At 39.4% G+C, this 13,994-nt stretch overlaps 2 protein-coding genes across 5 annotated transcripts in view; both read right to left on the bottom strand.

Moving 5' to 3' along the window:
- Window positions 1-11,722, bottom strand: part of LOC102298035 (embryonic polyadenylate-binding protein) — a 14,726-nt gene extending 3,004 nt beyond the window's left edge. The window contains exons 1-15 of one of the 4 annotated variants that reach the window (XM_005931761.2): window positions 11,478-11,722; window positions 10,497-10,701; window positions 9,347-9,540; window positions 8,907-9,022; window positions 7,608-7,694; window positions 7,226-7,365; window positions 7,036-7,130; window positions 5,482-5,619; window positions 4,407-4,502; window positions 2,575-2,835; window positions 2,280-2,367; window positions 1,807-1,926; window positions 1,586-1,722; window positions 1,055-1,163; window positions 817-947 (exon numbers count right to left, since the gene is read on the bottom strand). In XM_005931761.2, coding sequence (XP_005931823.1) covers window positions 817-947; window positions 1,055-1,163; window positions 1,586-1,722; window positions 1,807-1,926; window positions 2,280-2,367; window positions 2,575-2,835; window positions 4,407-4,502; window positions 5,482-5,619; window positions 7,036-7,130; window positions 7,226-7,365; window positions 7,608-7,694; window positions 8,907-9,022; window positions 9,347-9,540; window positions 10,497-10,689 — 1,905 coding nt within the window. In that variant the 5' untranslated portion in view covers window positions 10,690-10,701; window positions 11,478-11,722. Of the gene's footprint in view, window positions 1-816; window positions 948-1,054; window positions 1,164-1,585; window positions 1,723-1,806; window positions 1,927-2,279; window positions 2,368-2,574; window positions 2,836-4,406; window positions 4,503-5,481; window positions 5,620-7,035; window positions 7,131-7,225; window positions 7,366-7,595; window positions 7,695-8,906; window positions 9,023-9,346; window positions 9,541-10,496; window positions 10,705-11,477 lie in introns of all 4 variants that reach the window. The other 3 variants (XM_014336615.2, XM_014336616.2, XM_014336617.2) reach the window with 3 other exon arrangements.
- A 125-nt stretch (window positions 11,723-11,847) lies between these two features.
- LOC102297514 (14-3-3 protein beta/alpha) overlaps window positions 11,848-13,994 on the bottom strand; it is a 4,605-nt gene continuing 2,458 nt past the window's right edge. The window contains exons 5-6 of the mRNA XM_005931759.3: window positions 13,794-13,889; window positions 11,848-13,705 (exon numbers count right to left, since the gene is read on the bottom strand). Coding sequence (XP_005931821.1) covers window positions 13,649-13,705; window positions 13,794-13,889 — 153 coding nt within the window. The 3' untranslated portion in view covers window positions 11,848-13,648. The remainder of the gene's footprint in view (window positions 13,706-13,793; window positions 13,890-13,994) is intronic.

Raw genomic sequence — 13,994 nt, forward strand, 5'->3', positions numbered from 1 at the left:
CCCCCCTAGTAAAATAATTGCTGGACAGCAGTAGCCTCATTGACAGGTTCAAGAAACCAATATGAGATAATCTGAGCTTTGTGACATGACACATTAATCTGCTGGAACCAGCCATCAGAAGATATGTACACTATGGTCACTTAGGTAGGCATTTTTTTAACCAATACTCCGTTGGTTTGCCAAGGATATGTCCCACACACCATTACACCAGTACCAGGAGCCTGAACTGCTGATATAAGGCACAATGGTCAAATTGTTGATACCAAATTCTGATACCTATATGCATTAGGCTGACTGACTGCAATAGACTGATTAGATATTTGTTTAACAACTAAATTGTACCTAATAAAGTGGCCAGAGAATATTCTGAGATCAAACTGGACCATGTGTGGCACATTAACTAAAATAAATCTTTTTCCTATAACATGAGGAAGGATGAAGATGCAGAGGTAAACAGGTGGACCTTGACTTCCCTTTTGCTCAAACTACTTCAAAGGGAATAATAACAGCGATGGGCAAACAGAATTCAGAAGTATTTAAAAAAAATTTCAGCATGGGGTGTCAAAAAGAAGAAAAGAAAGAAATGCTTCTCCCACTTGAGGTTTAGACGTTAAACCGAAGGTTTACAGGTATGACTCCGACATCCTGCCGCCACCAATGTGCAAATGCTGTCACTAGAACAAACCAGCACCACCTATTTTCGAGCTATTTTGGTTTCACTGTTGTAAAGGGGAAGGAAGTTGTGGCTTATCATCCATCTTTATATACAGTCTAGAGTGCAGACCAGCTCACAGAAAAACATGAACATTAATGTACCTTAGCGTGCAGGGACTCGGGCGAATCCAGCATATGCAGCAGCTCTGAGTTGTCGATCTCCAGCAACATCCCAGTGATTTTACCAGCCAGGTTTGGATGCAGAGCGTGAATCAGTGGGTACAGTCGCTCCCCTGTGTGTCACAGCAGAGACAATGGAATGGAGACAAATATACACAAGCTGTTTCAATCTGCATAGCAGGAAAAAAAACAAAACAGGCAGAACTGAGTGATGACAGACCAAGGAGCTGTTTCTGATCCATTGGTGGGGCTGCAGCCAGCACTGAGGCGGTAAGCAGCTCTGGGCCTTGAATGTGTACTGGTGGCTCCATCACCGGCGCAGCAACAACCTGAAGACATCCAGATGCCAATCGCCTAAATTTTTTTTGTCTTAAACATATTATAGCTGTAAACACCACCCACGCAGATACCCACACCCACTCACAGAACAAAACAATCCCACAGATGTCTCTCATTTTCAGCTTGTATATCACTGGTTAACTCATGTCAAAATGAAGTAGAAGAAGGGTTGTTTTCCTTAGCTGCGTTTTACATTTTCCAATGACTATTAATGCCCATTTGTTAAGTGAATCTAAGCCTATATTCAGCAACAATCTAAAATAAGGTTGTCATTTAACCTCAACCTAAGTAACTAACTACACTGCAAGTCATTGTGCACCCTCAGTGCTCCAACTTACTGTCTGGGTTTCACACATTTTTCTTGATCCTCGCTAAGTATTAAAAATAGAAATGATCACAGTGCAAACACTACCTGTAGTCTAGGCATGGGTGCAGGGACAGTAACAACCTGCTGAGGGTTCCTCACTGCTGACGCATACTTGTACTGGCTGCTTCTGGCCACATTGGCAATGTCAGTGCGCCCTCCTACAGTCTGGGTTCCAATGTCATCTAAAGAGACAGTCAGCACCATCCACGTGAATGGGACATTTCAGAAGGAGACTGCTTGTCTGCTGCCATAGTTCAGGAGCTCACTTGTCTTTTGTGTTGAGGTTACGATGCGTGGCGCCTGGGTGGAAGCCTGTCTGACTGTAGCGATGGGGCTCGATCCACGTCGGGGGACAGAGCCAGAAACCAGCTGGGTGGTGTAGGGGCCTAAGCATGTAGAGAACAATTATATCATACAGTACTGTGCAAAACTCTTGAGTCACCATTAGCTGCCTTTTGGTCTTTGTTCTGTTTCCTGTCAAGATGATCCCACACTGCTTCAATAATGTTGAGGTCCGGGCTCTGCGGATGCCAATCTGACTGGTATTGTTCCACCATGTGTTTTTCTATCCAGGTATGCTTTTACTGCACTGCCAGTGTGTTCTGGGATCATTGTCAAGCTGAAAAATTAATCCTAGAGGAATTACTCCTCACTACAACTTTTACAGATCAACACATTTGTTTGTTTATATATATATATCTTTTAAACCGCTACACAAGTGTAACAGATATTCCCTCACCCTGTGGTCTTGGTGGCTGTCCTGTCCAGCGAGGGACTGGTCTCACACTGCTGACAGCAGTGTGGTTGTAAAAGGAGCGCGTGGGAGGCTGCAGATATAATGCAAATATTAGCACTGGTGCAACTTCAAAATGTCAGAACGTTGGGAGCTGATGCAAATTTGCCCAGACTTAAACTGATAAAGTCTGGGCTTTATCAGTTGTTCTTTTTTTTCCCCTAACATTTTGATGACACATTTTGTTGCGTTAATAAAATGGCCTATTTTGTTCCCAATGTCACCGTTTAAAGAGCCCTACCTGTGGTAATGTGACATAATATCCAGACTGATGGTATGAGTCGATTAGCGGGCTGGCCATGGTTCTCAGGGTAGCAAGTCTTTGCATGTACTTATTTGTTAGAATTGCTTTACGCTCCTCTCTCCGCTGAGCCAGAGCCACATACAGTGGCTTGGTTGCAACAATTCTCCCATTCATTTCAGTCACTGCTTTTGTTGCCTCCTCAGGGGAAGAGAAACAGACAAAACCAAAACCTTTGCTTTGGGAGCCATCTGTCATCACCTACAGGAAACAAAACGTTCACAGTCAGAAATCTTTAAGGTTCCTAACACTAAAGCACAAAAGAAAACAAAAAGGTAAAACCAGAGACATTATATAAAGAATCTTTAATGGCACTCAATACATCCTGTATGGGGAGGGGACAACAACCCCCCCTCCTCAACAAGACAATTTACAGTTCACATTCAGGAACACCCTTTTCACATATGTCTTTAGGAATATCTACATGTCAACAACTTGATATCATTATAAAAACTTAGGGATCGAACCACCAATTCTCAAGTTAATGAATAACCCGCTTTACCTCCTGAGCCATAGTGCTTTCACGAGATGATCAGAAATGAATTCATGTCAGCAATCTGCATAAATCCATTATTGAAATGTTGTAAAGCACCTTTGTGGAAAATAATATTTTAAAAACATTATTTTGGCACAAAAGTTTCTTACTGCTAACCAGTGTTGGTGAAGTTACTTGAAAAAAGTAATCAGTAACTAATTACTTCCCCAAAAAAAGTAATCCGTTACTTTACTGATTACTTATTTTCAAAATTACTTAGTTACTTTTTAAAAACACAATTTACAACCTGAATAGGCAATAAAGCGATAGATCTTTCAGCCCAATTCTACTTTTTCTGCAAAATCCATCATAAAATGTAATCAAATGGAAAAGTCTTTTTAAAACTTGTTTTATTAGTTTTAATCTTTTAACTTTATGCATCAAGCAAACATTAAATTATATGCAACATTCTCTGACTGGAAGAAATTGGTTTAAGATTTAAACCTATTTTCTGCACATTCCAGCACATAAAATATTTTTTGTGTTTACACTCACTCTTTCAAATAAATGCAAGTGAAACACAGCAGAAAATAAATAAAATCAATCCTGCTGCTCTATTTTCAGCTGTATAGCAGGCGGATGTTTGCCCTGGAGCAGTTGTGCCGCGGCGGCCAGTGGAAGAATCCGCGAGTTTCTGTGTGAATTTCCCCATTCACTGGTAGCGCACTCTGTGCTTGTTCGGAAGTTAAGGGGTTTTTTGCTGTAAAAAGTAGTTTTCTTCCCACGCAGTGAACAGCGAACGCTAATGTTTTTGTTACTTTTTACAGAATCAAACTCAAAGTAAGGTCAGTACTTCCACGCTTTAAACGCTGCACGCTCATACTCTCTCCCGCACTCCATATATGATCCATTGTTGATCTGCACACAGCTGTTGCCACGAATGTCGCACTCGCTTACGTCATTGTCATGAGACACTCTCGCAAAAAAATCAGTTTTAGTAACGCAGCGTGCTTACGGGAAAGTACCAGTAATCTAATTACCTTTTTTGCAATAGTAATCCCTTTACTCGTTACCTGAAAAAGTAATCTGATTACAGTAACACGCCCACCTCTGTTGCTAACACAGAAGAGCATCGCAGCTACTGTGAACACACCACCCAGTTCAAAAATCATTCCCTCGCCATAAAAGCTATTAGATTTTAACAGGAACCTTCCAGAAGGAAAAAAGGTTTGGGCATTCATGGATTTGTGTACAAAGAACTTCATTACTTTAGTGGGACATTATCCTGTTACCTCACCTTTGCACTGGTGATGGTGCCATAAGGAGCAAACTCCTTCCGAAGTCTCTCATCGTCGATGCTGTCGTCCAAGTTCTTCACATACAGATTCACCCCCTGGAATTACAAAGAGTTACGTTCCTGTCTTCTCAAGCTCAACAATGTAAAAACACAAACCTAAAAGATGATCAAAATACCATCTTAGTTTTGAGTAAGATGTTTTGTTCAGCCTTTCCATCAACAGTAAAATGCCCATACACTCAATGGATCAACGTCACAAGTTAAAGCCTATCTGGCTAAAAACATTTCAAAGGAATTTCCTTCTCACACATGAAATCCAATCAGCTCTGAAATTCTTTCTTTGTGGGCTAAATGCTGCTAAGCTATTTCATCATGCTTGCAGTTATTCGGTTATGTAGTTAAGCACTCCTTCATATCTAGATTAAACATTCCCATCTGACTTTAAGAGAAAGCACTACCAAAATGGTTAGATTGCTTTAGATTCCATTTTGTTGCTATTACAAACTTGATTATTTATAAAACAATCCCTGTGTTTTCTAGTTGGGATGGCCCAATGGACAGGTCTGCTTCCTATCCGGTTCATGACACACATAAATCAATCTAACAAAAGAGCATTTCTGATTCTTCTAACCATTTGGCAATGTCAGCAAAATAATAAAACACCCAATACTCAATACTGAAAAACAATGGTGGAAAAAACAACATAACTTGAGCCTCATGCTGAACACCCACATATACTGTTTGGATAAATGACAACTTTTCCACTTTCATTTGGAATGATTTTCAAGACAATGTTTGACTTTACTATGACAACATCAAGACTGTGTAAATTAATATCAGATAATGTACTATTTAGGAATGCAAGGAGGAGACTGAGTCTGCCCCACAGCTGACTCCTGATGACCCAGACCCAGGTAAGCAAGAGAAAATGAATGAATGGATTACAAGCACCACTAAGACTTTAAAATATTCAAAAAACATTGCACTATAATCACCTAATAATTAATTCAAAATGATCAACAGTAAGAACCATTAAGTAGTATTCATATTATAGTTTCATGCACAACAGCAGCACCTGATAGCGCTGGATTCGGTCCTGTTTGATTTGGTCAAACTTGCGTTTGAGCTCTCCCTGGCGCTCAAGACGCTTCTGAGCCCGCCCTACATAGAGGATTTTCCCATTGATCTCCTTTCCATTCATTTCATTAACAGCCTGGGAAAAAATAAATAGCATAGGGATCATAAACATACAGTGTTACGTACAGTATAAGTGCAACTGGAAAGTATTCAAAGTGCTTCACTTGTTCAATATTTTGCTATTTCAAAACTGATTCATTTTTCATTCAATTTAGTGAAATTCCTGGCATGATCGCCCGTCAGATCTTTCTACACCTTGACTTAAGTCCACCCCTAGTAAATTCAGTTGACTGGACATAATTTGGAAAGGCACGTGTCAGACCACAAGCCAAGCCGTGAAGTCAAAGGAATTTTCTGTAGACCTCCAAGACAGGCCTGAATGCCGAGCATCATGTCTGGAGAAAACAAAGTACCGCCCTTCACCTGCTATGGGGATGGTTTTCAACAACAGGAACAAGAAGACTAGATGCCAGATCTCTGATGACCACCTGCTTCACAGCACTCTGGACCTTGGACTGGGGTAAAGGTTCATCCTCTAATAGCACCACAACCCTAAGCCTACAGTCAACGTAACTGTGGCTTCAGTATTACTTAGCGACCGTCCTTGACTTGACATCTCTGAAGAGTTCTGAAAATGACTGTGCACTGATGCTCTCCATTGAACATGATGGAGCTTGAACGGTTCTGCAAAGAAGAATGGGAGAAACTACCCCGAAATGGATTGCATTTATATAGCGCTTTTCTAGGCACCCAAAGCGCTTTACAATTACACTATTCATTCACGCTCACATTCACACACTGGTGCAGGCAAACCACAGTTGTAGTCACAGCTGCCCTGGGGCAGACTGACAGAAGCGAGGCTGCCATATCACGCCATCGGCCCCTCTGGCCAACACCAGTAGGCGGTAGGGTAAAGTGTCTTGCCCAAGGACACAATGACCAGGACAGACAGAGCTGGGGGATCGAACCGGAAACCTTCCGGTTACCACAGTCGTCCACTGAAAAGTTCTTACTGTCCAAAAATAGGTGTGCCAAGACTGCAGCATACTCAGAAAAACCTGAGGCTGCAATTTCTACCTAAGGTGCTTCAACAAAGTAATGAGCAAAGGCTTTTAATATTTATGTACTTTTTATATTTTTTTCTTGTTTTTAATAAATTTGAAAGAACTAAACTTTTTGCAAAACAGGGAATAAGGCTATAAAATGACAAAAATGTGGATCAAGTGAAATGCTGTGAATACATTTCAGAAGCAATGTACCTTTTCAAGAGAAATTCAAAAACTATGATACTCAAAGAATTTAAGGTTACACTTTTTTTTTACCAACATTATATTTTCCAATTCAAAAAAAAGGCCATCCTTTTCTACCTACTTAACTCAAACACTCCTGAACAGGATTCATTCAAGGTGTACAGTGACTGCATTATGATCCATGTGATCTTTTGTTGGGAGAAGTAAGATCTGTGTGCACACAGAAACTTGGTCTACACTACCTTCTGGGCATCTTCATGATGAGCATAGTTTACAAATCCAAATCCTCTTGAACGACCCTTCTCATCCTTCATGACCCGTACACTGAGAGTTCTCCCTGAGACCAAAACCAGACCACGAGATGCAAAGTGATCAAAAATAAACTAAAAGGAACAAAAAATAAAATAAAAGCTCACAATATTTTTATCTTACCAAATGCAGAGAAAACTTCCTTTAGTTTCTCATCAGTGAAGTCTTCACCAAAATTCTTGATGTAGACATTGGTGAACTTCATAGCCTTACTGCCAAACTCCACCTCTCTTTCCTTGCGTGACTTAAAGTGGCCAACAAATCTGTAGATGTCATTTAAAATGTTAACCAGAGAGACAGCATTTCGAGGAACAAATAAAAGGAAATTAATTACAGTGTGTTAAATTATCTTTGGCTACAAGACAAATGATTAGGACAGATCAAGAACATCGCAAACAAACGGCTTTGTTCGTTTGTGATGAATACTGTTACCTGCTTAGCCCTAAAATAATTTTATAATACAGATAAAGACAAACCTAGACAGATATCCTACCTATTCACTGACCTAAGAAGATACAACTGACACTTTTCTCCCAGGAAACGGGCCTTTGAGCTGACAATGCCATATCCCAACCGTTTACCCGCCTTTTGACTGAGCAAACAAAAACAAAACAACAACACATGGAAAAATCATCTGCAAAACATGTGGAGTCTTCAGTAGTATTTAACAATTTAAATAGTTAAAATATATTTAAAAAAAATCACCCACAACATTAAAACCATCTGATTAATATTGTGTATGTCACCTTTATGCTGCCAAAACAACTGGCCCATTGGGACATAATCATGAGACCTATCCCTGAGTGTGTCTTCCATGGAAGGAGCCATGTTTGCCACAGATTGTGAGTGCTCAATTGAACTGAGACATAGGAAGTTTGATGAACGCCGGTTTGTCCTCCGGGCCACTGAGTGCCACTCCAGGTGTTTGGCAGTTTACATGGAGCCTTAGATCAGAATGAATAGGAATGCTCCATATAAAAAGACCTCGATCCAAATAAACAGGCTTAAATCATCTGAAAAATGTTTTTATATATTGCAGTAGTGGTTTAAAGGTAAGAACCCCCCCCCCCCCAAAAAATAAATAAATAAATAAATAAAATCACCAACCATTGCAGGCTACACAAAAACACAAAGAGTTGATGACAGTTAAAGTTTGATCTGTAGCATAGCACACAGAAACAAGTGTCTGGTGTCAATGTGAAATGTCACATCGCCTCGTCTACTGAAAATGACTTGCTTTTTCCCCACCAAGTAATGTGAACACCCACATTTAAAAACGTTAGGAGCAACACATAATTACAGCAACTACTGGGGCCTGTTTTATGAAGGAAATTCAATGTACTCTGGAATTGTAAAACTCGTCTCCAGAGAGCCGTTTGGCCATCAGGCACTGGTTTTGTACATGTTAATCTTTTTTGCTGAACAGAAAGTCACGGAAAAGCCACAAAGGACAGCCACAGAGGATTGTAAATGTGTGAATTAGTCATCGTTTTTACAGATGTCACACAGTTCTGATTAAATCCATTGGCGCATGTAAATGTCAGATCACATTATATCATGTATAATGTAAAACAGCTCATTTCAGCCTTAAACTGAAATGAGCTCAAAATGAAGGAAAAAAAAAAAGGAAAATAAAAAAGGGAGCACATAACCGCAGACAATTTGATGTATCAGTGGTTTAATGTTGTGGCTGATCCTTGTACATATTCTGCTCTAATCTTTGCCTGAGCTTATTTTTGTAGGCTACATTTAACCACTGACTGGAAACAACAGTGGTAAACAGTTGAGTATTTAGTTCACTCACACTTTCCTATCATTCAGTAGCATCCCATTCATTGTTTCAATGGCCCGGTTTGCAGCCTCTTGAGTCTCAAAATGAACAAATCCATAGCCTTTGGATCCTTTTTCATCACAAACAACCTACGAGACAAACATTATAATCGGTGCAAATTACAAAGCTTTTGCTGTCATGACCATAATGAAAAGTGCCCGCTAAATTCATCTGTACTATGTTACAAACACAATGTAAACAATTGCTTTTAACCAAACTGAATGTGAGGAGTAAAATTTGGAAATGGGTTTTAATAACTTAAGTGATATGTGCTGCACTTTGAAATTACACAAGTCCATGATTCTGAAATCTACCATTTCTACCCTCTCAGTGTTTGGAGGAAGACTCTAGTCAGTCACAGTAACCATCAACTTCAGCTGCTTCAGCTCTGAGAGACGGCCCAGGTCACTTACCTTACAGGACAAAATATTTCCAAAGGCTGAGAAGGTGTCATACAGTGCTTTGTTGTCAATAGACTCATCCATGTTCTTGATAAAGATGTTACCCACACCAGATTTCCTGAGTCCTGGGTCGCGTTGAGACCACATTATTCTGATTGGCCGACCTTTGATGACATCGTAGTTCATCGTATCCAGGGCACACTCCGCTAAAACAAAGCAGAAAAATTAAAAGAAATTACTTACAAAAATGTATAATAATATATATTGTATACAGTCCCCTGTCTTGTTAGGTACACCTGTTCAACTGCTCCTTGAGGTAAACATTCAATTAGCCAATCACATGGCAGAAACTCAGTGCAGGGAGGCATGTAGACTTGGGTAAGATGTCCTGCCGAAGTTCAAACTGAGCATCAGAATGTGAAACAAATGTGATTTAAGTAACTGGTGATCTGCTGGAATTTCCCCACACAGTCATCTCTAACCATCCAGTTAGCAACAGCTGGGCGAAAACACCATGTTAACTAGGGGCCTCTCCTGTCAACTAAGAGCAGAAAACTGAGGCTACAAATCACACAGGCTCACCAACACTGGACAACAGAAGACTGCGTGCTCTGATGAGCCTTGACTTCCGCTACGACAGATTGTAATGTCAGAATTCGGAATAAACAACATTAAAATCCATCCTGCCACAAGGAGTGGAGTATGTACCTAATAAAGTGGAGCATATATTCACTATATTTCCATTGCATGTGTCACTATGGAGAATTAAGCTTATGCTCTAATTTAAGTGGTAAATTCATTCCACTCTGCAGTACTTTAGGTTTAAAATGTGGTTAATAATTTAGTTTACTTAATTTAGTTTATTCAATCATGATATTGATTGAATAAACTGCTTTCAGGAAAAGTTGTGAAATTTTTGACATTTCTTTGATTTTCCTGCCATTTTATAGACTAACCTCTCATCACAAATACCCCAACTATCATGAATTTGCTGATCGTTTTTAAGGTGTAGTGTCCTTCCTACTTTTAAATTCAGCTCTGAAGACAGTGATCTTTAGAATCACCTCAAAAGTTTGCTCTCATTAGACTGAAACAAGTCTTAACATTTTATAGCATTCACTGAGCAGCAAAAGGTCACAAATCAACCACACTGGTACTGTACCATCAGCAGGTTGCTGGAAGTTTACATAGGCATATCCCAGAGATCTGCGGGTGATGATGTCCCGGCACACACGGATCGACATGATTGGCCCAGCGGGAGAAAACTTCTGGTAAAGCATTGCCTCTGTGACATCAGGGTGCAGGTCTCCAACATACAGAGAAGCAAGAGGATATGCTGGTCCACTGCTGTTCATTTTGGGTAATAGCTGCTTGGAGAAAAACAGTTATGAGTGATTTAGACTTGTTTTTGTTTTGTTTCTTTTCTTGTTATAGTCATTTCTAATGTGCTGCTAAAATTAGATGCACTTCATTGTACTGATCTGCATTGGCAGAAATGTTTTCTTTGTTAATACATCACGTTTGAGAAGTTTTTATTTAGTACTCAAAAGTAGAAGAAATTATGTTATGTGTTATGTTATTAAATCAATACCTTTAACTGTGTTTTATCTAATTTCCATGAGATTTAGTGTCAAAGAAATTAATTTTAATGTGTTTTCAATGTCATCTACGTGTGTTCAAACCATTTATTTCAAACAGGGGTGGGAGGAATAACAAAAACAGATCTGCATGATGCAGTTTAACAGTGTCACAAACTACACAGCTTCCAAAATGTCAACACGTGAATCAAAACACGAAAGAATCTGCAGGCCCTGCTCCAGGCCTGACTGAATTAGGTTTGCATTAAGCACGTAAATTGTTAACTCCGTGTCTGAGTGGATAAAGTACTCCAACATAAAAATATTGAAGTGTATCCGAAAGTTAATACAAAGACAACTTCAAGACAGAAAGCTGTGGAATGTGGACAATTTGGAATCTAAAAAATCCTAACATGGTAAACATTTAAGTGATGAAACTTTAACACGTAGCACATGATTCAAAGCTAAGCGGTAAAATTAGCTGAAGCCTGTGTCCTTTGTTTCTGAACTATTCATCAAAGTTAGCTAAGATGAGGAACCGTGTGACTTCGACTAAATAAACTTACATTTCAAGCTACTGCGTCGTACTGGAGATTTCCCGTTAAGCAGCTCGTCGGTACACTTTCCACATGGGCGGGAGCTTGTTTTGATTTAATTAGCGCCGTTGAACACCTGCACCTCCTCTCCGCGCAATAGTTTCAATTAAGCTGTGAGGGGTACAAACATTAAATACACGTCACTCTCCGCGATGCAAAGTAGTTCTCATTAGCATTTCAAGCGCTAATCTAATTTAGCTTGCCCTTTGCTTGTAGACAAGAGGGCAATTATAACCCTCACGTACCTTTTTGCTCAATTTCAGAGTTTTTTTAGGGTTTTGTTTTACGTTTTAATTTTTAAATATACCTGGTGAACAAAAATGAAGACGTAATTTGCCTGTTATCTTAAACGAAACTTTATTTCACTGGATGGTTTTGACACGTTCCTATTTCTTACATGTAGAGTGAAACTAGAATGGTTTTAAGATACATAAACACAAAGCTAGAATTACACCAACCATTGTTTATCTCCATTTCGTCACTGCTTTTTTTCTCGTTTTTTTTAATAGCTAATCTAAATTTTCACAACCACGTGTGTGCACTGGGTAATAAGACTGTTACAGAAGCAAATTTTAGCCATTAAGACTTGTCAGTAAAAACAAAGCAAGTAGATACCTGATATACAGACAGGCTTCGTTCCACATTCACTAACTGCATTTTCATCAAGCATAATAATAAACTGACATGAATTTTTTTTCCCCCAACAAATTATATCAATTCATTGGAGCACTGCCAGAGTAAACAGACTGTCAGCTATAATGTGGAATGGTGTCTTCAACTACAAGAGTGTGGAATGTAGTGGTGATAACATGGTATTGTGACACTGAGTTTCTTTTCAAAAGTCATGAAATGGCCTTCTAAACACTTTTAAGGAGACCTGATTTTAGATAATCCGTTAACATCAGCTACCTTTAAACAGCAGATTGATGAACCTGGGTGAAGACTAATATTTAACTATTTCCTTTTAATAAATGGTTTAACTCTTTCTCTGTGAGATTTCATCAACAAGCAGATGCTGCTGTCTAAATGGGGGAGAAAAAAAAAGAAAGAAAAAAAAAAAGCTGCAAGAGAAAGCCAGGCACAAAAACATTTTTTGGAGAAAACAACCGCTTTAAGAGGAATATTTTGCAAGCAGGGTTGATACAGTGTGGTAAGACATTTTCAATTAACATCAATAAAAGGTTACTGTAGGTTTTACATACAGATGATAGTCAATCTTGCAAAATACATGGAACCACATTTACGCACATACAATTTCCATTGTACTGAGGTCAAGCAGCACCTGAACAGTGAGTAAAACTACAATGACAACCCATACCTAGTTCAAAATGAAAAAAAAAGCACTGCCTTTCCAAAAAGCCTAATAATGTGGAATGTCTTAAATTGAACATGACAAATTTAAGGGGTCCCTCAGAGCTTAAACTGTGAATTTTGTGAACATGATCAAGGAGCATTACACCAAAATGTCAGTGTCACAATACAGCCTGCCTCCTTTCTGTATGAGCCCACAGCAGAATTGCAGTTAGTTGAATACAGGATTGTATGTCTGAGAATTTGAACAAAAAACGTTTTTTGGGAGGGGGGCTTGTGAAGCAAATGGAATGCCTACCATCACAGTGTTTGGTGGAAATCAACTGCCAGTTTAATTACCATACAATAAAACCTGTAAATATCACAAGGAATCACAAATAATAAACGTAACAAAAAGAAAAAAAAAAAAAATGGGTGGGGGGATGAAAAATGCACAACTAGCAGGGGACCAAGGACTTTGGAAGGACGATTAGATTTCACAATACCCCCCCTCCCCACCACAGACCATACGCACAACCTCTCACATCCACTCACGCTTGCCACACGCAGACTTGCACAAAGCTGACAAAGAACCAAAAACAAAAAAACAAAAAACCAGCAATGTGAACTTGCTAATCGACACATTTTCCACAGAGTGACTGAATCTGCTAACAACTGAAAAAATTACCCTGTCACCTCACAGTGAACTGAGAGGGGTAAACTAGTTGGTCGGAAGCAATTCAGGCTGCTTGTCATACAGAAGTGGGAGGGGCTGATGGAGTGGAGGGGGATGTATATAAGCTGTCTGTGTTTAAGATAAAGAGTGTAGGTGGATTAACAGTGCAATTCCATTAGTTTTCCCCTCCTTCGGTCTCTCCCTCATCTGCCGTGTTTTCTGATGTCCACAGCTGGAAACACAGAGGACAAATGTTAGAGTGCCTTGTGACAGATATGCCCGCATCAATCTGAAACCAAACAGTGTAACTTAAAACTCACAGTCAGGTTGTCCCTTAGTAGTTGCATGATCAGGGTACTGTCTTTGTAGGAATCCTCGTTCAAAGTGTCAAGTTCAGCAATGGCTTCATCAAATGCCTGAAAAGAGTCATTTGTTGTGATTTACACCATAAGTAATAAATTAAATATGCACCAAAAAATATATGTTTTAGGGGTTTTTTTTCCTCCCCATTCTCCCCCCCC

This window comes from Haplochromis burtoni, unplaced genomic scaffold (genome assembly GCF_018398535.1).
Source record: "Haplochromis burtoni strain Fernald_Lab_line unplaced genomic scaffold, NCSU_Asbu1 Contig_146, whole genome shotgun sequence".
Taxonomy (NCBI): Eukaryota; Metazoa; Chordata; class Actinopteri; order Cichliformes; family Cichlidae; genus Haplochromis; species Haplochromis burtoni.